This window comes from Nyctibius grandis, chromosome 2 (assembly GCF_013368605.1).
Source record: "Nyctibius grandis isolate bNycGra1 chromosome 2, bNycGra1.pri, whole genome shotgun sequence".
NCBI classification, from domain to species: Eukaryota; Metazoa; Chordata; class Aves; order Nyctibiiformes; family Nyctibiidae; genus Nyctibius; species Nyctibius grandis.
Window position 1 is genome coordinate 87,057,596 of NC_090659.1, and position 22,659 is coordinate 87,080,254.

The following is a 22,659-nucleotide window of genomic DNA, read 5'->3' on the forward strand; positions in this document are numbered from 1 at the left end:
AGCTCAATGTCCAAGTGGACACCAGTGATGAGTGGCATTCCTCAGGGGTTGGTATTAGGACTGGTGCTGTTTAACATCTTTGTCGGCAACATGGACAATGGGATTGAGTGTGCCCTCAGCAAGTTTGCCAACGACGCCAAGGTGGGTCCTGCAGTCGACACGCTGGAGGGAAGGGATGCCATCCAGAGGGATCTTGACAGGCTTGAGAAGTGGGCCCATACGAACCGTATGAAGTTCAACAAGGCCAAGTGCAAGGTCCTGCATGTGGGTGGGAGCAATCCTAAGCACAAATAACAGGCTGGGTTGAAAGCAGCCCTGAGGAGAAGGACTTGGGGGTGATGGTTGATGAGAAGTTCAACATGAGCTGGCAGTATGCTCTTGCAGCCCAGAAAGCCAACCATCTCCCAGGCTGCATCAAAAGAAGCATGACCAGCAGGTCGAGGGAGGTGATTCTGCCCCTCTACTCCACTCTTGTGAGACCCCACCTGCGGTACTGTGTCCAGCTCTGGGGCCCTCAACATAAGAAGGACATGGAGCTGTTAGAGCAAGTCCAGAGGAGGGCCACAAAGATGATCAGAGGGCTGGAGCACCTCTCCTATGAAGACAGGCTAAGAGAGTTGGGGTTGTACAGCCTGGAGAAGAGGAGGCTCCGGAGAGACCTTCTAGCAGCTTTCCAGCACCTGAAGAGGGCCCACAAGGAAGCTGCAGAGAGAGATTTTACAAGGGCATGTAGTGATAGGATGAGGGGTAATAGTTTTAAACTGAAAGAGGGTAGATGTAGATTAGATATTAGGAAGAAATTCTTGACTGTGAGGGTGGTGAAACACTGGACCAGGTTGCCCAGGGAAGTTGTGGATACCCCCTCCCTGGAAGTGTTTAAGGCCAGGTTAGATGGGGCTTTGAGCAACCTGGTCTAGTGGAAGGTGTTCCTGCCCATGGCAGGGGGGCTGGAACTAGATGATCTTTAAAGCCCCTTCCAACCTTAACCACTCTATGATTGTATGCCTCTATGATCCATTTGAGGTTGGTGGGAGCTCTTGATGCTGTACACTTCTCCCTGTCTGAAAAAAACAAATGACATTATCTTTAGCTTTCTTTTTAGAACTACTGCAACCTTGAAACTAGCTATGGGTACATATTACTGAAGAAAAAAATTCATGAACTTGAACTCCTTTTATAAATTCTAAAACAGCCTCTGAAGAGTGCAAAGCCATTGATGTTACGTAGTTCAGTGACCTCTAATAACTATTTTTGACCTCTAATAACTAAATATTTTGACTATTTGTTTCCATTGACACATAGTAACAATTGACCTGGACTGAAACTAGCAACACTCAGTAACACATTTCCAATTGTTTTTATTGCTCTGTTTTGCAAGACACACATACATACTAAAATATCAGTCTACATCAGACAGTCCAGCTTTTAACCTGGTTATGCTTTTGGTGACAATAAAACTATAATCATAAAACTAGAAGTATTTAGTCAAATAACTAAATACAAAACAATGGACAATTGTGCAGAAAATCAAAGATAATTTTATGTCTTTGGAAAAAACAATTACAATATCAATATTTATTATGCTATCATAATGCTATGATGTTTCCACAGATGTGGAAACATCTGTGTTTATAAAAGCTAGTATTAGGTCGTGTACAGCTGAAAGGCGAGAGACGGATGTTGCTGTTTCAGAAGATTAAGCATGGCAATCCAAGTCTAAGGAGGAAAGATGCTCACAAACAATTACTAACATATATGCTGGACATATCCATGGCATACATATCACACGTATTTATATTTGAGGATCTTTATACATCCACAAAATGGTTTCAGTTTCAAGAAGATTTGCCGTTAACACAGTACCTTTCTTTCAGAAGTTGATCCTTCTACTCTCACTCAGTAAAAGAGTAGAGGTAATCCTTAAAGTTTCAGACTGATCAGAATGAGATTTGAGTTAATATTGGATAGAAAATGAAAAAAATAAGTTTCTTTTCCATAGTTCACTTAGTAAGTTTCTCTTCCCCTGTGTTGATCTTCCCATTGCTGAATGTTTTTTAAACAAATTACTTATTATCAAATTAAGATTCATTTAAGGAAAGTATTTTAATGTCAATGACTGTATGTGGAAAACTACCTTGAATAATATGCAGAAAATACAACACGCACATTTTTTTTTCTGTCTTTGTAGCATGATGCACACAATTGAAACCAGAATGTGTTCAGTTTCTGTTATTTTAGGGTTCCTTGGACTGTTATTTTTTGCTCTGCTCCAAGATCTTCTCAGTCAATTTACTTACAATACATATTCTATACAAAGAGGTACTATTTATGCATAGAGCAGTTTTTGAAGAGATGCTCCAGAAGGGCAATCTACCATGTAAAAGCTATTCCAGCTAGAAGTTCTATGCCATTGTTCATTGTCTAGACAATTGAAATCGAGCTTTTTATATCCCTGAGGAATAGGAAAACACTAACAAACATCTTGGTTATGCTGTTAACACTGCCACATTAGATGGTACACTACTAAAATAAAGTTTCAAATAGAAATTTACATTAATTGCTATTTCATTCACAATCCCATATTACCCTGAATAAGGAGAAAAAGGTTTTACCCTTGTGTAGAGGCTGCTCATTTTTCCATGAATTATGTATTTCCATTTTTTAACAAAGAAAATTGTTTTTTCCCTGAAGAAATTCACTACATGAAGAAGTAAAACACCAGATAATTTTATTCTATGCTGTAGGAAATGCCTTCTGACTTTTATTAAACTGCTTGCTGAGTTTCTGATTTCTTGAATTAAATAGTTATTATGTGGAGCCCTAGAGATGTGCAGCACTGGGAAGAGGGAAGAAGTCAAACTCTAAACTTGACTTTTCAATGCTGCTTAAAAAACATCTCAAATTTGTCAAATGAAAGTGCTATCTTATTGCAGATAAAAATTTCAAATACCATTTTCCTACAAGTTAAGTTGTTTTCTTCACTTAGCTGAGTTAAACTGTACATGTATGAAGAAAAAGTGGTGTCTGGTGAATAAAGTTAATAGTTCATAAAAAATAATGTTTATAATGAATTTTGACTTTCTGAAACTATGTTAGGGATAGACCACTCCTTTTTTTTCCTACAGATGTAATTATTGTCTAAAATGATTGCGAAGTAGCATTTGTAAATATTTCTTGATTGGTAATTTGTGAGAAGTGTGCTACTAGCATCTATTATTTAGGCTCTTTGCATTCAACAGTAACTCAAAGTATATTGCTAATTTTTCTAAGAGTATGGTTTAAAGTCACATCTGCAATGGAACTATTGTGCCCACACATTCAGCACTCTCTCTATAATCTGCCTTTAAACACAGAATCACAGAATGTTAGGGATTGGAAGGGACCTCGAAAGATCATCTAGTCCAATCCCCCTGCCGGAGCAGGATTGCCTAGACCATATCACACAGGAACGCGTCCAGGCGGGTTTTGAATGTCTCCAGAGAAGGAGACTCCACAACCTCTCTGGGCAGCCTGTTCCAGTGTTCGGTCACCCTCATTGTAAAGAAGTTTTCCCTCATATTTATGTGGAACCTCCTGTGTTCCAGCTTGCACACATTGCCCCTTGTCCTGTCAGTGCATGTCACTGAGAAGAGCCTGGCTCCATCCTCATGACACTTGCCCTTTACATATTTATAAACATTAATGAGGTCACCCCTCAGTCTCCTCTTCTCTAAGCTAAAGAGACCCAGCTCCCTCAGCCTCTCCTCAGAAGGGAGATGTTCCACTCCCTTAATCATCTTTGTGGTTCTGTGCTGGACTCTCTCTAGCAGTTCCCTGTTCTTCTTGAACTGAGGGGCCCACAACTGGACACAATATTCCAGATGCGGCCTCCCCAGGGCAGAGTAGAGGGGGAGGAGAACCTCTCTTGACCTACTAACCACACCCCTTCTAATCCACCCCAGGATGCCATTGGCCTTCTTGGCCACAAGGGCACATTGCTGGCTCATGGTCATCCTGCTGTCCACTAGGACCCCCAGGTCCCTTTCCTCTACGCTGGTCTCCAACAGGTCTGCCCCAAGCTTATACTGGTTCATGGGGTTGTTCTTGCCCAGATGCAGGACTCTACACTTGCCCTTGTTATATTTCATTAAATTTCTCCCCGCCCAACTCTCCAGCCTGTCTCGGTCTCTCTGAATGGCAGCACAGCCTCCTGGTGTGTCAGCCACTCCTCCCAGTTTTGTGTCATCAGCAAACTTGCTGACAGTGCACTCTATTCCCTCATCCAAGTCATTAATGAATATATTGAATAGTACTGGTCCCAGTACCGACCCTTGAGGGACTCCACTAGACACAGGCCTCCAATTTAAACAACTGTATCCAAGCTACACACTCTAGCCTGCATTTTCAGTTGGGAGAGAAACAGACCCATCCAGAGAGCAAATTGTCTCACTTGTTTTAGACACCTATCTCTTTCAGTTACATACCTTGGAAATGTCTGTATCTCAGGAAGGAAAAAAAGACCCTAGACTGGATGCCTGATTTTCAGCTATCAAAGTTAGAGTAATCAAATCCCACCCTTTCTAATGATTAATCCTCTCTTTCTACTACATCTGAAAGTTGAACAAGATAGAAGGATGATTTTGATGTGAACAAATGCTTTACAAACTCAAGAAAATCTGTATTTGGATGAACCTCAGAGCAGGTTTGGTTGACACCTTTTGTTCAGCTCTGCCAACTGAACCCAGGGCCTCTCCTGAGAAAACACGATTTTCTCTTATCTCAGTAGGGAGCTGAGTGATCAGAGCAACAATATGAACCACTATCAGCTGCAAGGTTTCTGAAGCATACAGCCAATATGTTTTCCCATTATGTAAAAAGTTGACTGCATTAAATTGATTGGTTTCACTCTCTCCATTTCATCACAGATGTAAAAATGTACTAAATCCTACTGAGAGTTGGTCAATTCACTTTTCTAAATAAAAGAAGCAATTTGGCCCAAATCCCAGATCATGTAGTAATTATCTCATGTTCAGTAAAAAGCTTTTAGGGTTCTTTAAGAATTTGGGTGAGCAAGGAATAAGTTAGTGTTAGGGAATTAGAGCTAACAACTTCATTAAGAATTTTTACCTGAATATAGACTGAGGGAAGATGACAGAATCTGGTCCCTGGAAAATTCAAAATAATTTATTGTCAAGGAAGCAAATGTTAGTCTTTCATAGCCAAAGACCTCAGGTGAAACTGCAAAATATTGTATGTATTTCAGAGCAAAGCTAGGCAGTTCAGCTGACAAGGTAAAATACATACAACTGTCTGTTCCAGAGGAACTAAGAGAAGAGAAGCTGGAATACTATTGGAGCTGCAGCAGTCATAGGAAAAATGGTCCGTATTACTGCACTATATCCACTCTCTAACCATTTCCATCTCAGAAAATGAAACGGCATTGCAGGCTGTGGCTAGTTGGCTTAGAGGAACTACCTGACACACGGTAGCCCACATGGAGCCTGACAGACACATGCCTTCACGTCTGATAGCTACCTGGCTATCACAGGGCTTCTTCAATGCATTGTGCTCCATTGCTGGGAGCAGCGTGCTCCTCACAGGTCCAATTTCTGGCATCAAGAGGTTGTAACTAACTTCAGCTGAGAAGCCGTGACTTAGTGTCAATGAGAAGTCAATTAAAAATATCTACATATTCATGACACTCTCATAACTTGCAGACATTTTGTAGAAAGTGAGCTGGCAGAAGCTGCAATGCTGTCCCTGAACTAATGTGATAAGGACTGTAATGAAAGACTTACGGTATTAATAATTTTTAGCAGTATGATACTAGTACTGTACCTCAGCCTGTGCTTTGGCTTGTATGAAACAAAATTTGTATCATTATTATTTTAAGCCTTACACAAGAAGTTAGTGAAAGCGAATGTTAATACACTGTGTAATACAGTGTAAAAAGCACTGGTAAAAAAAGATGTGCTGGAATATAATCTGAGTTAAATCCTTCCTTCCTACTTACTGTTAGAAAATTATGCTTAGTTAATAAACTTTAAATTAGTTTTTATTTTGAAAATAAAGTTGTGTCAGACTAGAAATATAGTGAAGGCAATCCTTCTCACTGTTGGAATATTTTGACTTTTTTCCAGATAAAAAATGACATGTGCAAAATGTATGGAGACATATGCAAATCATCATAACTGAAGAACTTGTACTTTTATGAAGCCTCAAAAGAATTTGAGGAAGAAGTTGGTCAAATGCATCAAATGCAGTTGGCTCAGAGACTGCAGGAAGCTTTTTTCCATGTTTCTTTTCTCTGCCAGTGTTTAACAGCTTGGATTTGTGATACTTCAACACAGAAGTGCTCAACAGACGCTTAGCTAACTAGACAGGAAAATCTCGTCCACCTTTGTCAGCCTTCCTATCAAACATTGCTTTATCTCGTGGGGTATTTCTTCCTAAGTTTAGAAACCACTTTCACATGTTAGTTACTTTCTTGTAAGGTTGTCATGACAGCAGCAGGGTTTTGTTCATTAAAGACTGCTGAGCAGAACCTCGCAAGAGCTTGCGAGAACCAGCCCTTTGAAAGTATGACTGAAGATTTGAGCGATACAAGCTCCAAAGTCTTCTATTTCCCAGCTCCACTGCTACTTTATTCAAGCTGGACCCAGAGTTTTTTACTGTCTTTCAGTGTCACAAGGGAAAGCAGTGCCAAGATCTCTCTCCCACTCTGTGCTGAGAACAGGATGATCATGCTAGGTCTGATCTACAGTGACACTGAATGATCACAGCTTTCAGTACAAATGCGAGCACCAGATGCTCAGCACTTCTGCAGGTAAGGTCACTATCTAATATTCATAAAGTCTTTCACACTGTAATCCACTATCCTGCACAGGAAGTTCAGGATGTAAGGCATTTTCCTTATTGAGCAGCAAAGCAATAAAAAAGTTTATATCGCCAATAGTTAAAAGGGTCTCCTTCACTTGCCCTGTATCTCTTGCAGTTTAAACTCTTCAGAGAAGTGGGAGTCTTGTGCCTTTCTCAGTTTTACTGTGACTAGGAATCAATATTAACACCAGTGCTTTTACTCAGTTTGACTGTTTCCCCACTGAAAAGCACCTAGCTCAAAGAGTCACACCGACTAAAGTATCACGAAGGTTGTCAGCTGAATCAGTAGAATCTCACTGATGAGGAATCTCACACCACAGCCTTCCTCAGTAGAACCACACGATATAACAGACAGCTTTTTGCTAGGTTGAGGGGACAACATGTACCTGCATCCCCATCTCTTATAAAAGTTGGTCAGGGTTGCCAGACATGCCAAAAAAAACCACTATTTGAGATTCCCTTTCAGAACTGATGGTCCTGAATGATTCATCTGGAAATGCTCCTATCTACTGCTGGAACACTGCCCATAAAACCAAGGCATTGCAATTGAGCATCAATACCTGCTATGTCCACCTTAATAAAGTCAAATAAATACTCCATTTTACCATAGCAATAATGTACTTCTTCTAATGTGTTTATAAATAACTATGACACTTCTTGGACGGCTTGTCGCTTGCTCTCAGTCTTGTGCTTTATAACTTCCCAGAGGCAATCGGGAATCCCACAGAAATGCTCCTATTTCTTCCTTCTTATTCACTAATTGCAACCAGAATCTTGGATGCAGTACCAATATATGGATATATTCAGTGATAATAACGTTCAATGTAGTAAAATGCAAGTTAAAAAGATATGTTTAGCTAAATGTGATCAAATGGGGCTGAGATTATAAACTGCTAACATCTTATCCCCAGAAAACATAACTGAATATAGAAATATAATGAAATCAGTTAATGTTTTCCTGGGACTTTGGAAGGGGCTCTTGTCCAAAAAAATGCCAGGAATGAATGTCCCAATTTTGTATCTCTTCTGTGCTGCTTCTCTCCCACCCCTCATCCCATACACAGCTGGAGTACTTCTCCTTAAACAGGAGATTTATTGGACACATCAGTCTTTAAGGAGCCTTTAAGACTTATTAGATGTTGCTGATGACTAACAAAATAAAATATTATACAGGTACCAGATGCTCCGGAAAACTTTTAATTCTGCTATTACACCTGTGATTTAATAAAACAAAATGCATCAGGTGTAATGAAAACCTGAATACTATAATAGTTGAGGCATTGTCTACACTATCAGAGGCCTCAGGGAAATGCAGTGGCTGTGATAGTTAAGAAGAATGGTATAGTAACAGGTCAGTAATTTCAAGAGCGTAAGAGGAAAGAGAGATAAAACGAGACATCAGGGGAAAAAAAGTTAAACATAGAATTTTATAGGGACTTCAGATTTGTTCGCAAGAAGAGTACTGATTCACTAAAACTAAGATTAAAATCAGTCTACGAAATTATAACTCCACATAAATCCGTGTCAAAATCTGACTGAAATCCAAATGAGTCAATATTTCTCTGTTGAAATGGATAAAATTAGAGTAGATGTGAGTCAACTAAAAGCATCTGTCATGTCCAGCTAAACTAACTTAAACAGGATCAAGTTTATGGGCACCTTTCACACTGAGCAGTCTGCAGAACACTGCAAATGGATGAGAATTTAGTAAAGGACTTTGGTAGCTTGATTTCTCTCTTAAATTATACATGTTTGCTCTGAACTGTATATACTGTATTGCCTGTTCTATTTGTGCTAGAATTGAATGGTAAAGATATAAACAATTTATAAGGGCAGGACATACTAAGTGGTTTCAGAACCCTAGAGATTAGTGAGTAATAAATATAGCCGGGACTTTTGTTAGTGCTCTATCGCTCTACTGTTTAAGTCACATATGATTATTGTGCTAATGTCATTTTGGGGATGAAATGGATATTACAATCATAGTATGTTTCAAAGAGATCCACTGAATAAAACAGAGCCAGACTCCACTGCCACTGACTTTAGCAAGAATGGGGTAAAGCTCTAATTCAGACAAACAGTATTGCACTATTTATATTTCAAGGATGGAGGATATGAGACAAAGGAATTAATATGATTTGTTTACAGCCCTGGAGGAAGTCAGTCTTGGAAGTTTTTGTTTCTATTATGTTCTGTTCTGTCCTATTCTATTCTATTCTATTCATTTCAGCTTGTGCTTCTCCCCTCATCCTTACAACATCCAAGAACATCCCAAGAGTTACTAAATAATATGTTCTGTATTTTTCGCTTATAATTTGCTTTTGAAAGATGCAGTATTACAAAAGACTTGAGCATAAGGCTGGTTTTGGTTTGGGATTCTAATTACTTTTTTTTGTTTCTCCATTTTGGATTGGATGTGGAGTTTGTCTCAAGGAGCTGCAAAAGGAAAAGGGAAGAGTATTCTTTGTTTTGACTGAAAGCAAAATTTTTGCTGTCCTGTATGTATTTAGTACCTAAGCTGAGATCAAATGCCTGCACACTGTGCTTATGGAGCATGGAGATGTTCAAGGTGGTATTCAAACCGTGTGTTTTAGACAGTTCAATCTCCTGTACAAACTTTACCTTTGTGAAGGGCAGCTCCACTATGCTTGACAAATGCAAGTGCCTACCAGAGTCCCAATACTTGAACTCTCAGCAATAGCCTGGATCCAGACCATTGAACACTTTAAAGCTAAAGACAGAGAGCCAGTGTAAGGAACTCAGGGCAGGTTAGCTCTCCTTTTGATAGTCCAAGATGTTAAGGAAATATGTGATTGGTCTTGCGCTGTCTGAAGTTTCCCAAGCGCTGATAATTCCATGTCTAGTTCTATGGCAGTTTTATAGTTTAGCCAACAGTGACTGGAGACTGTAAAGTGAGAGCAAACAATTTTCTGCCGCAGGGCACCTTCTGGTTCCCAGCCAGCAGGAAATTGCAGTTGCTGTTCTAATTTGGCAGGACGCGCACCTTCTACCAACCAAACACTTGCAAACTCCTCAAAACACTACTTTCATTTCGTGCAGACACAAACCGTTCACTACTCATCAGCGCTCCACAACGCTCCTTAAACCCAGGCAGCTTCTAATTCTCGCTGACACCCTCACCACATCTTTCCACAGAAGAAGGAAAACACGATTTTTTTAAGGTTTGTTTCCCCCCCCCCCCGACCCTCCCGCCCTCCCTTACAGTTTCCATACGGGAGTATCTTCCTCCCCTGGTCCTGCTGCTTCCACCCCCCTGCCACCCCCCTCCTCCGACGTGAACGCGCCGCTGCGCTCAGCACAGCGCCCGCCCGCCTGCCCGTCCGCGGCGCTGCCGCAGCCTCAGCAGCCGCCCCGCCACCCTCCTCGCCGTGCCCGTGACTGTTGGCAGAGCCCCCCCCGCTTCGGTCTCCCCCCGCTACGGCGGCGGCGCCCTCCCGAGCGGAGGGGGAGTGTCCTGGGCGGTGCGCGCAGCCCAGCCCATCCCGGCGCGGCGGCGGCGGTGGCGGCGGCGGCGGCGGGGGAATGGGCAGCCGCGGGGAAGAGAAGCGCCGGGCGGCCGGCGGAGCGGGCGGGCTGCTGGGGCGCAGCCGGCGGCGGCAGCAGCGGCCGGGCATGGGGCCCCCGGGCAGTCGCGGCAGCAGCAGCGCCCGCGGCAGCCTGCAGGTGAGGGCTGGGGCGGCGGGAGGGGAGGCGCCGCGTCCTGCCCCCCCCGAGCCCGACTTCGCACGCAGCAGCGCAAAAAACCCAAACAACCCAAAATATATATATATATATACACACATATATATGGTTGTTGTTTGGGGTTTTTTTCCTCTCATCCCCGATCTCCACAGATCAGAGCAGCCGTGAAAAGTTTTTCTTGTTGCTGATGCCGACGCAGGTTGTAGCAGAGAGCCGCGAAAAAGGGAAAGGGGTGGTTAAAAAGGGGAGAAGGAGGAAAAATCCCCCGTGGAGACGATGGCCGAAGTTACTTAAGGGAGCCCGTTTCCACGCGCAGCGGGCTGGGGACGCGCTTGCCAACGCGGGCAACTTCCTTCGCGCAACCTCTCCGCGGCTCCTCTGTTCAACTCCTGTTTTAAGCCGGCAGCCAGAGGCGGTCCGCGGCGGGGCTGCGCGGCGGCGTGGGGGCGGCCGAGGCTCCGTGGTGGCGGGGCTGGGGCCGCCGGCCCCGTGGCCGGGTGGCGCAGGGACTTGCGCGGGCTGCGGCGCCTGGAGCGCGGCGCTGCGGGGCTCCGCCGGGACCCGCGCGGCATGCGCGGTGCGGGCCGCGTAGGCTCTGCCCTTCAGCGCCCGTGGGCATGCGGGAAGAACAGGCTTGGGGACGGGGGGGGGAGGGTGGTGGAGGGGAAACGTGTTTCACATTGCTGCTTTGGAAAGGGAAGGGGGCGAGCAAATATTTGGGGTTGTTCAGGGGGATGCCCTGACTTGGGATGTGCTTGCGGATGGGTGCTGGTTGTGAGAAGGGGGACGAGCTTGGGGAAGTTGGGGCGGGGGGGAAGAGGGAAGACGGCACGTCGGGACACAACTGCTGCTGGTGTTGGGGGCAGGGGGAAGGGTGCCCCTGGGCCATCCCTGGCAGTGAGTATTTCCTGCGGGGAATGCAGCTGGGGTTACTTGGAGGGTACATATGGCGATGCCCTGGAAGTAGCTGCTGTACTGTGGGGGTAAGATGAGGGGAGAGGGAGGATGGCTTCATGTTGCAGATGCTACACTCCGGGCTCGAAGTGACAGTGAGGGAGGCAGTGGGCAGGGGGGTGGCTGCCTCCTGCCTCCCATCCTTCTCTAACAGCACCCCTTCCCCGCACCCCTGTGCCTCTCTCTCCAGCACTTGCTCCTCTTCCTGCTCTTCGTTGGACCTTTCAACTGCTTTGCCAGTTACAGCCGCGCCACCGAGCTCTTCTACAGCCTCAACGAGGGGCTGCCTGCCGGGGTGCTCATCGGCAGCCTGGCCCGTGACCTGCGACTGCCAACAGCTGGCGGGCAGCACCCTGCAGTCCCCCAGCCCCCACTCTCCTTCACCCTGGCCTCCCATGGCTTGGGGGGACAGTACGTGCAGCTGGACAACCGCTCCGGGGAGCTACACACCTCGGCCATGGAGATAGACCGGGAAGCTCTCTGCGTGGAGAGCAATGGGGCCACCATCTTTGAGGGAGCAGCTGCTGTCTCCTCCTCACCCTCATCCGAGTCATGCCTGCTGCTGCTGGATGTGCTGGTGCTGCCGCAGGAGTACTTCCGCCTGGTGAAGGTAAAAATTGCTATCCGGGATGTCAATGACAATGCACCCCACTTCCCTGTGCCCCACATCCACCTCTCGGTGCCTGAGAATGCACCTGTGAACACCCGCCTGGCTATCGAGCACCCTGCCCTTGACCCTGATGTGGGCACCAACGGCATCCAGACCTATCGCCTACGAGATAACTATGGTGTCTTCACCCTGGATGTGGAAGAGAATGAGAGTGGGGAGAGGACTCCCTACCTGATTGTTATGGGGGCTCTGGATAGGGAGACACGTGGGGAGTATGTCACAGTCATCATTGCTGAGGATGGGGGGACTCCTCCGCTTGTGGGCAGTGCCACTCTCACTATTGGCATCAGCGACATCAATGACAACTGCCCCCAGTTCAGCGACTCGCAACTCAACATCACGCTTTATGGGAATTCCAGTCTAGGGACACATGTAACTACTGTCCACGCAGTAGACATGGACCTTGGATCCAATGCCCGGATCACCTACTCCTACAGCCAGAAGGTCCCCCAGCCATCCAGAGACTTGTTCCATCTGGATGAAAGCACAGGAGCCATCACGCTCTCCAGTAAAGTTGATGGGGACACTCCGAGGCTCCACAGGCTGATCATACTGGGCAACGGTCCAGGCTGTATCCCTGCCGTGATCACAGTACTAGTGACTGTCATCAAAGTCATGATGAGGCCACCTGAAGTTGTCCCTCGTTTCATAGCTAATGAAGCGGAGGGAGTAGTGTACTTAAAGGAACTGGAGCCTATCAACACACCGATAGCATTTTTTACCATCAAAGACCCTGATGAAAAATACAAAGTCAATTGCTATTTGGATGGTGATGGGCCTTTCAGACTTTCACCATACAAGCCATACAACAATGAATACCTGCTAGAGACCACAAAGTCTTTGGACTATGAGACGCAGCAGATGTATGAAATCTCTGTAGTTGCATGGAACTCAGAAGGATTTCATGTCAACAAAATAATCAAAGTACGGGTTCTGGATGACAATGACAACTCGCCAGTTTTCTCTCAACAGCTAGTAGAATTATCCATTGAAGAGAACAATGTTCCCAATGCTTTCTTGACCAAACTGCATGCTACAGACGCTGACAGTGGAGAAAGAGGGCAAGTGTCCTATTTTTTAGGGCCTGATGCCCCTTCGTATTTTTCTTTAGATAAAACCACAGGAGTTCTTACAGTTTCCACCCCATTGGACAGAGAAGAAAAAGAGAAATACAGGTATACTGTCAAAGCAGTAGATTCTGGCTTCCCTCCAAGAGAATCAATAGCAACTGTCACCATCACTGTATTGGATAGAAATGATAATAGTCCAAGATTTATCAATAAGGATTTCAGCTTTTTTGTGCCAGAAAACTTTCCAGGTTTTGGTGAAATTGGAGTTATAAGTGTCACAGATGCTGATGCAGGGCAAAACGGGTGGGTTGCCCTTTCAGTTCTGAATGGAAGTGATATTTTTGTCATAGATACTGGAAAAGGAGTTTTGAGAGCTAAAGTCTCCCTGGACAGGGAGCAGCAAAGCTCCTATGTTCTGTGGGTCGAAGCAGTTGACGGTGGTGATCCTGCTCTGTCCTCTACTGCAAAAATAACTATCCTTCTTCTGGACATAAATGACAACCCCCCTTTGGTCTTGTTTCCTCAGTCTAATATGTCTTATTTGTTGGTCCTTCCTTCTACCCTTCCTGGCTCTCCCATCACTGAGGTCTATGCTGTCGATAAGGACACTGGCATGAATGCAGTCATAGCTTACAGCATCATAGGAAGAAGAGGCCCTCGACCGGAGTCATTTAGGATTGACCCTAAAACTGGTAATATCACCTTGGAAGAGTCACTGATGCAAAATGACTATGGCCTCTATCAGCTGCTTGTAAAAGTTAGTGATCATGGCTATCCAGAACCTCTCCATTCCACTGTCATGGTGAACCTTTTCGTCAATGACACTGTTAGCAATGAGAGCTACATTGAAAGTTTGTTAAGAAAGGAGCCTGATATCAGTATACAAGAAAAGCAGCCACAAATATCCATAGAGCCTACACATAAAAAAATGGAGTCAGCATCCTGCATGCCTACCTTGGTAGCTCTGTCAATAATAAGCTTGGGTTCAATTGCTTTAGTAACAGGGATGGGCATTTACATCTGTCTAAGAAAAGGGAAAAAGCATCACAGAGCAGATGAAAGCTTGGAAGTACAAATCCCATTAAATGGAAGAATTAACCTGCACATGTTGGAGAAGAAACCAATGGAGATTTCTAACATATGATGTTTCTTTGTGGATAAATCTAACATCTGAAAAACCTTGGACAACTCTGAAACATATAATCGTGGGTTGTATTGACAGGTTGCAATGAAGGACCACTAATTTATAACTTAATAATATTATAATTGTAAATAGCTCTTTACAGTTTTTTTAAATTCAAATTCAGTGTACAGCTTTTTTATGAAACCTTAGTACTAACAGCTAGCACCCTGTCTATAAAAACATGGACATCATTTGCAGCTTTCGTAAATCAATAAGATCAGTGATCATAAAATAAGCAGAAGGTAAGACAATTCTTTCAACTCAAGTTTTAAAAGTCTTTTTAACCACAAGAGGGCATCAGATGCTCCTGAGCAGGGAACTGTTCGAGTTACTGTGAATGAGATAAAACACAGAGTATATTTTAAATGTATTGATTTTAATATAAAATACACATTGGCATACAGACATTTAACCACAAAAAAAAAAAGAAACGTCTGTCCTGATGTATGTATAATTAAAAGAATAGAGACATTAAAATGCACTAGTAATAAAAAAAAAAAAAGAAAAATGAAAGTTTATTACCTCACAAGTAAAGCTTATACAGTAGGCTAGAAAAGGCATTAACAAGAAGTGCAATTCCTGTTGAGCAAGAATGCAAGATATTATAATGAGAATCTGAACTGCTGTGACATATCATCTTTCATTTGCTCCAGATTTCACTCACATTATCGTTTGCTTCAGCAATCTGCTGGTCATTTTTATGGAAAATTATACTTAATATTTCCTACAGCAAATAATGACAGAACCCCATGCTCATACTCATAAACATGCCAGATGCAAGGAAGCAAGGGAATGGCTAAATCTTTAGTTGTCACAGAAGTGGTGATATTTTTTTGTACTTTGAGCAATCTGTCAGTAGTTCTCCATCAGTTTGGTTGTGTAATAGATTTTTCATGTGATACTTCTGAATCTGATCTGCCAGATGGAAACAAAAATCGCTTCATATTCTAAGGAATTATAGGACTTAGTTTACTCTGACTGTTGCTCCTTTCTGGATTGGTATTTCATGTGAAAGACCTTGTTTCTGACTTTTGGCGACCATTCCTGGCTCCTTTTCATTGGCTTTGATTTTGGATTAGATCCAAAATTAACTTGTAAGACTGGTGGCATATTTTCTTGATAATTTATTCTTTGCTGTATCCTCTGCAACAAAGCAGCAGGTTTATTGGTGATGTATCACTTTCACTTCATTTTAAGAGCTGAGAACTATCTTTTGTATGATGATTAAATGAAATTTCTCTGTGTGAACAAGATAAATTAGTGTTATGCTTAAAACTTGAGTATTTTGATTTCTGGCATCATATGTCTGTAATGTACCAAAAGTGTTTATATGTCTGCAAATTAAAGCTATATATTTTCATAACAACTTATTCTCTGTCTCTCTTCTAGAATTTTAATTGTAAAGCTAAATATTGTTTTAGTTATGAGAAACGCATATTTCACAAATGCTTGGATACTGGCTATCTTGTCTGATGTATCATAATACTTCCCCAAATTAGGAGACTTCAAAGTCATTAATGAGAGTTTATGCTGTACTTCTTGAAATTACTGGCAAAGACAATTGTAGTTCAGCTGATGTAAGTGGGACGGCAGCTGATACCTGTTTTTGAAGCAGGAAATGCAATTTGAGGCAGTTATTGATTTTTCTGTCTGTGACTGACACATTACTTCACCTTGAGCCGATTGAAACATTGGAGCTTCTTATAGATACTGGTTCTGCTTAGCCTAAGTAAGAGTGTTAATATAATGCCCAGATTTTGCCATTCTACCTGTAAGAAATAGGGGTTTTTTTTTCAAGTTAGAGTATTTTCTGTTTATGCAGGGTGTGATAGCTGTGTTTCATGAAAAATTAATTCAGCCTGTCAAAGGTTTGTGGTTAATCACTTTTTTTTTCATTTGTTTTTGTATTATTAAAAGATGAAAATGGTATGTGTGCCTGAAATGCATTTTTCATAAAGTGAAGTTTATTATCTCTGAAGAAAAATGACATCAATTCTTCAGAAATGGCTTCAGTGTTACAGATGCTCTGTATTGCTGTGGTGGGGAAGCTAGATCCTCTGCATTTTTTTCTTCAGGATGGAGGCAAGGTAACTGAAAGAAGGACAGGATTCTTTTCATAGCTCTTCTTTTATTTGAATTAACAGTCCAATATCTTCTCAAGACAATTTAAACAGGAGCAAACCCAAGACTTAATACACTAAAACCATAAACCTGATCCTTCAGTGTATGTTCATGTGACACTGGGTAGATATTTTTATTCAGGTTTGACAAATACAGAATCTTGAACCTGTTTGATTAAGCTTACTGAGTTTAAATGTGCTGTTCTTGTTGCTTTTTTTGGTTTGTTTAGTTCAAGCATGTTCCTAATGCATAATAAAATATAATGGTATGAGCCTGTTAAAACCAAAGTACTGCTCATGAAGCATTTCACTCACACAATTTTCTACACTTTTAAAAAGAATTGGTTAGAAAGCACACCTTCAGTCATACCAGCACCACTGCATGTGAAAAAGACTTCACCCTGGATAATACTTCACAGAGTAAGAGCACATTTTTACCTTCCTATGAGTAGCCTTTGGGTAGGTAATGTCACCAAAGATGGCAAAATATGCAATGTGAGGGTTTTTTTTTTTTAATTCCATATTTTTGTGCTACTTAAAAAACATGCAGCTGGTAGCAGCACGTAATAAGCATTATATTTAAGCCTGCAATGTTAAGCCTAACAGTGATTAAAAAAAACCCCAGGACTCTTAAATTCATGGAACCTGGGAAGTTCTCAAAAAAAATGTTCTTTCTCAGGGGAAAAATGCTTGATGCTGGCTATACAGCAAACATTTCTGTGACATTGTTGTTTCCAAAGTATCCCTTACAGAAATCCCTTTCATGTGAAAACACATTTTTAATGAGTTTAACTAAAGTAAATTAGACTCAAATATAAAAGGCCTATTTTATTACCACCTTGTGAGGTGCGCTTGCCAAAATATATGCAAATCTTGTTGACAGTGGTAGTTGAGCTGGCACAAAAATAAATGTCTCATTCATTTACAGTATCCATTGAACAATTCTAGAGTGAGTGAGTGCTCTTTGTTCGTTTTTATAAAAATGAGATTGTCCTAAACTTTGTATTGCCAAAGCATGCTAAACTTGCCATGCAAACACTTTTTCATTAGAAATAACAAATTAAAAAATAAAAGACAAGAAATGGGCAGTGAGCCCAGTGGCAGTGGACAGAGAAAATCAGTCTTCTCCTTCTGTTTCATTTTATTCTTTTTAAAAGATCGAGGAGCCCCATTACTCTTTGAAGTTACTGTTTTGATGCAAAATTAACCTAACACCTGGCTGAATATCAATAAAGGATGAGATCTGAAAGTATGGAAGGGGAATTAGACACACATTGCTTATTCTTATGACAAAATTTGAAAACCAATTAGTTTTACGGCCTTTTAAGTCCATTGTCCAGTACCAAGTTCAAACATGCAACTGTGCCAGAGTCCACTGAAGACAATGTAAAAAGCTCCCACTAACTTAAAAGGAACCTCTTGGTTCAAAGCAATGAACTCTCAGGGAGCAGCCCAGCAGTTTGGCTTAAGTGGAGATACGTGGCATCTCTGCTACAAAGAAATCATCAGCTGAATATGCAGAGTGTTTCTTTTCATGATTCAGGTGTGTTATCAGAGCCATGCAGGAAGCTGACTGCCACATTCCCTGTACTGTGCTTGTCACCAGCTTCTCACAGCCAGTAGTTTCTGTGTACCTTCTTTCTTACTCATTACTTGGAGTGAAAAACAAAGCAAGACAATTAATTTTCAAATATTAGCCAGCTGAAATACAAAACATTGATTTAGACAAATCTCCAGAGCTGGGGTTTGAGGAGCTAAGAACATTCATCTTCCTTACCAAAATAATTTGATTAGTGAAATTTTAAGTGGAAATAAAGATATTCAGCACCCCCACTTCCTATAGAATAGGGTCTTTATACTTTTTATATGAGTAGTAGTTGCTCAGACAGATAAAAGTTGCAGGAATTAGTTTTATGCTTTATTTTAATAGTGTAGGAAATGTTCTGAGGAGACTATTTGAAAGCTTCTAATTTACTGGTTCCTAACAGGTTGCTCAAAGTTATGAAATTTCAAAAGATTGGCAACATGTCCTAATTTACAGTTTCATGAGTTAACGCATGTGCAAAAATGCGAGTAGCGGAGGAACAACACGCAGACAACTCATTATGAGTGATAAAGCATGGGTCACTTTATTAGCCCAGACAGCATCTATTTATACAGTGGATTTTAATTATGCCTACTAGTCAACTATTGATTGGCTGAAGCTCTACAAGTTACTTTTGCATATCCCTCCTACTTGCGGTTAGCCAGCTGTGCTTCTTTCTCATTCTCACGGCTCTCACTCCCCCTTTAGTTAGTTGTTTACGATCCCTGTCAAGGTCTCAGTATCCTTGCCGTTCTGCTATCATCAGCATGAATTGCAGTTTCGGCCAGGGCCTGAGGCCTGGTCTTGCTCGCCTCAGAATCTGCTCTGCTAGTACAGTTGTTCCAATGAGCCATGACCTTTGTCATGCAGCCAATCCCCAACAATTCCCCCTTTTTCTTTTTGTATGAGCAGAGCTAGGTTCATCATTTGATCGAGATCCTTGCGGAGACATGAGAACAGGCATGAAATTAACATAATAACTATAAGCATCAGTAAAAACAGTTAGTCCAGTCACAGGTATCTCTGATCTGATAGGTTGTTCTTCCCAATCCTGTTTGCAAATAAACTGTAGCTTTTATCTTTTGATAAATGTGTTAACAATGGTCCAGTAAAGTCCTGTAAGGCCATTTGAAAAAGAGTTGACTGATTTGTTAACCACTGTAGATATTCCTTTCTGATAGGTAAATAGATAGCATCTGAGTCTAGTCCAGTAATGTCTAGTCCGGTCGAGCATTGCCTTCTGCAATAAACCCAGGCAAATTAGTATGATTTCTTACATGTAAAACATAAAACAATGCAGTTCGGATTTGAATTTCTTGCCACAGAGCTCGCAGCAATTCAAAAACACACTGATTACATATATGCTCTATAACAGATCTATCCAGTTGCTTTATAATGCCAGCTACATATGCTGAATCAGTAATCAAATTAAAGGGAATGGGAAAATTCTGAAATATTTTTAATACAGCTCGTAATTCTACCACCTGAGGTGAACCCTTTTGTTGTACTACCATAGATTCCCACTTGCCATCAGAATACCAGAGAAGGCCTGCCTTGCCTGTGTTCCCAGATCCATCCGTAAAAATGGTAATTCCATCCATGGAAGTGTCTGTATACCACACTCCAGTGGCAACTGGAAGTTCCGCACTCAACAACCTGTCCCGAGAAATTCTCCATAGCTGTTTGCAAAGCAAAGCTATTAGCCACACACCACTCAAAATATTGAGCTGCAATAGGAACAGTTAGTGATGCAGGATCTCTGGCCACAAGCTCCCGACATCGCATCCGTCCTTTGATGAATAATCTGTGCCAATAGCTCTGTAACGAATCTGGTCATTCTGAATTCCATTGACCAATTATTGCATACGGAATTTGCCTATCAAACAAGGTGATAATTTGTATTTCCTGATTCAAATCAATACGATGTACAAATTTGGAACGTAGCCTGCTTTCTATTTCTGTAATCAGTTGCTGTACCTCTGAAGTAGTGTGTCGTGGTGCTGTTAAAGTTGTGTCCCCTGCTAACAATTGGAATAGAGATTGCAATTGTGACGACGTAAGCCCCAAGTACGGCCGCAGCCATAACTTGAGCCTTATGTTCCACAGTACCCACTTTTGCACGTGCCTTTATCATAACATTCAAATCTGTTTTTCCAGGTAAAGCTTCAATGATCTTTTGACAATTAGCATTAGCATTATCCCTGTTTGCCACAGGTCCAAGGATTGGCAGCCGCACAGGTTAACCCCGTGTGGAAACACCAGTCCTGCGCTCCCTGCGGTTTGGGCTGCGAGTTAACTGCTTAGGCCTGGAACTGGTTGGGAAGATTCATTTGTGTCAGCATACGGTTCCCCCGCCCTGCATTCTGCAGCTGGTTGTTATCAGCTGACCTTGAGCATTATACTGAGACCTGCACAGCTTCACAAAATGCCCTAGCTTCCCACAGCAATGACACATCAAAACAGAGTTATCTCTCCCACTCAGCTTAAACTTCTTAAGGCAGTTTTTCTTAAAGTGACCTTCCTGCTCGCATGTATAACAACGATGAACTACCTTAATTGCCGCCGCAAAAGTTTTTGCTAAATGCTCCATCTGAAATGTGGTGGTTCCTACTTTCTCACAAGCATCCATTAGCTCAGTTAAGGTGGCATTACTATTTGCCATCCCTGCAACAACTTTTCTGCAGTCCTCACCTGTGTTGTCTTTCGCTAACTATAGTGGTAATGCTTCTTTTACAATTTTCCAATCTAACAGTTGCCAAATATTTCTCCCCTCAGGATCCGCACCCACAATCACCGGATATGCTTGTGGAATTATAACTCCTTCTAATAACGCATCTCGAATGACCCCTTTCCATTTCACTCCTCCCTCACCTCCCCCCCCTTCCCCTGTATACGCGGGCGGACGCTGACCCTCTCCCTCACCTCCCACATTACCAGATGGACGCAAACCTCCCCCCCCACCCTGATCTAAAGGTGGAGTAGGGAGTTGTAAAGGAGGTTGAGGTGGCCCTAATACTTGTCCCTAACACAGAGGGGGGTTTTGGGGGAGACATAGTCACGTGTCCCGAGGCGTTGGCTTAACGATGCTGCTGCAATTCTGTCTTTAATTCTTCCAGTCGTCTACCAAGCTCTGTCATGTCAAGTTCGTGTCCATTTCGTGATGGTAACAGTCCTTTAAATCCTTGTGACTCTGGTACTGCTGACTCCTTAAATGGCAACCTTAATGGTGGTCGTTTAGCGCCGGAATGTAAACTTTGTTCAACAGACTCAGGAAACAGCGAATCCGGTAAAGGTGGATACGAAGCAGGTTTACCCTCCTTCTTGTCCTCCTGCTCAGCCTCATCCGTAGAGAGATCAATGAGAGGGAGGGGGTTTCGGAGGGGGTTTCTGCCAAGTCTCCTGTTCAGCGTCTGAATCAATTAGTCCAAATCGAGTTCGTGTTTTAGGGCGCACTATCAGTCCTGATGGATCTGTATCTATTTTACTCGCTCCCCGCTCCTCAGCTTTTTTCGGAGCCGTCCGTACTGACGGCGATAAAGGAGCTGCCACCGGTACAGCCACCGGGGCCGTGGGAGGTTTTAGTCCCACAAGATATCACCGAATTTTCGCCATTCCTCTACTTCAAACAAGGAGTCGGGTTGTTGGAAACACCCTTTAACTTTCCCATAGGCAACTATTCCTGACAATTGTTTGATACAATCTACTCCCCACTTTTCTAAAAAGCGCTGCAATAATTCTTGGGCTACCTCGAAATCCATATTGCCGGCGATCTCTCCATGCTCCTTGGTTAAGGCACTCGTGCTCCTTGGTTAAGGCACTCCATTGTAGGACAAATTGTTGATGCAGCCTTCCCGGCAGCCCTCACAGACGGCGAACCCCTTTTGGACGGTTCAGGCTCCGCTGGTCGACACGCTGCGCCAGTCAGTGTTGGGTCGATCTTGGCCCCCCGGTCGCTGCTACCGGTGCTTCTCTGTGTCCGCTACTTCTGCTCATTTCCTTCATGTCCCCGTTCGGGCGCCATTTGCGAGTAGCGGAGGAACAACACGCAGACAACTCATTATGAGTGATAAAGCATGCGTCACTTTATTAGCCCAGACAGCATCTATTTATACAGTGGATTTTAATTATGCCTACTAGTCAACTATTGATTGGCTGAAGCTCTACAAGTTACTTTTGCATATCCCTCCTACTTGCGGTTAGCCAGCTGTGCTTCTTTCTCATTCTCACGGCTCTCACTCCCCCTTTAGTTAGTTGTTTACGATCCCTGTCAAGGTCTCAGTATCCTTGCCGTTCTGCTATCATCAGCATGAATTGCAGTTTCGGCCAGGGCCTGAGGCCTAGTCTTGCTCGCCTCAGAATCTGCTCTGCTCGTACAGTTGTTCCAATGAGCCATGACCTTTGTCATGCAGCCAATCCCCAACACAAAAATACCTGTGCAGACAGTGTTGCTGTTTCCTTTTCAGTCATTGTACCAGACTGAACCAGCAGATAAGATAAAGCTGCCATCTGCGTTCTGG

General features: G+C 43.0%; 1 protein-coding gene across 1 annotated transcript; it reads left to right on the plus strand.

Annotated features, from left to right (window-relative positions):
* Window positions 1–11,477: 11,477 nt before the first annotated feature.
* Window positions 11,478–14,398, plus strand: PCDH20 (protocadherin 20). Its single transcript, XM_068395310.1, has 2 exons — window positions 11,478–11,543; window positions 11,705–14,398. The coding sequence occupies exons 1-2, from the start codon at window positions 11,478–11,480 to the stop codon at window positions 14,396–14,398; spliced, it is 2,760 nt and encodes a 919-aa protein (XP_068251411.1).
* The last annotated feature ends 8,261 nt before the right edge of the window (window positions 14,399–22,659 follow it).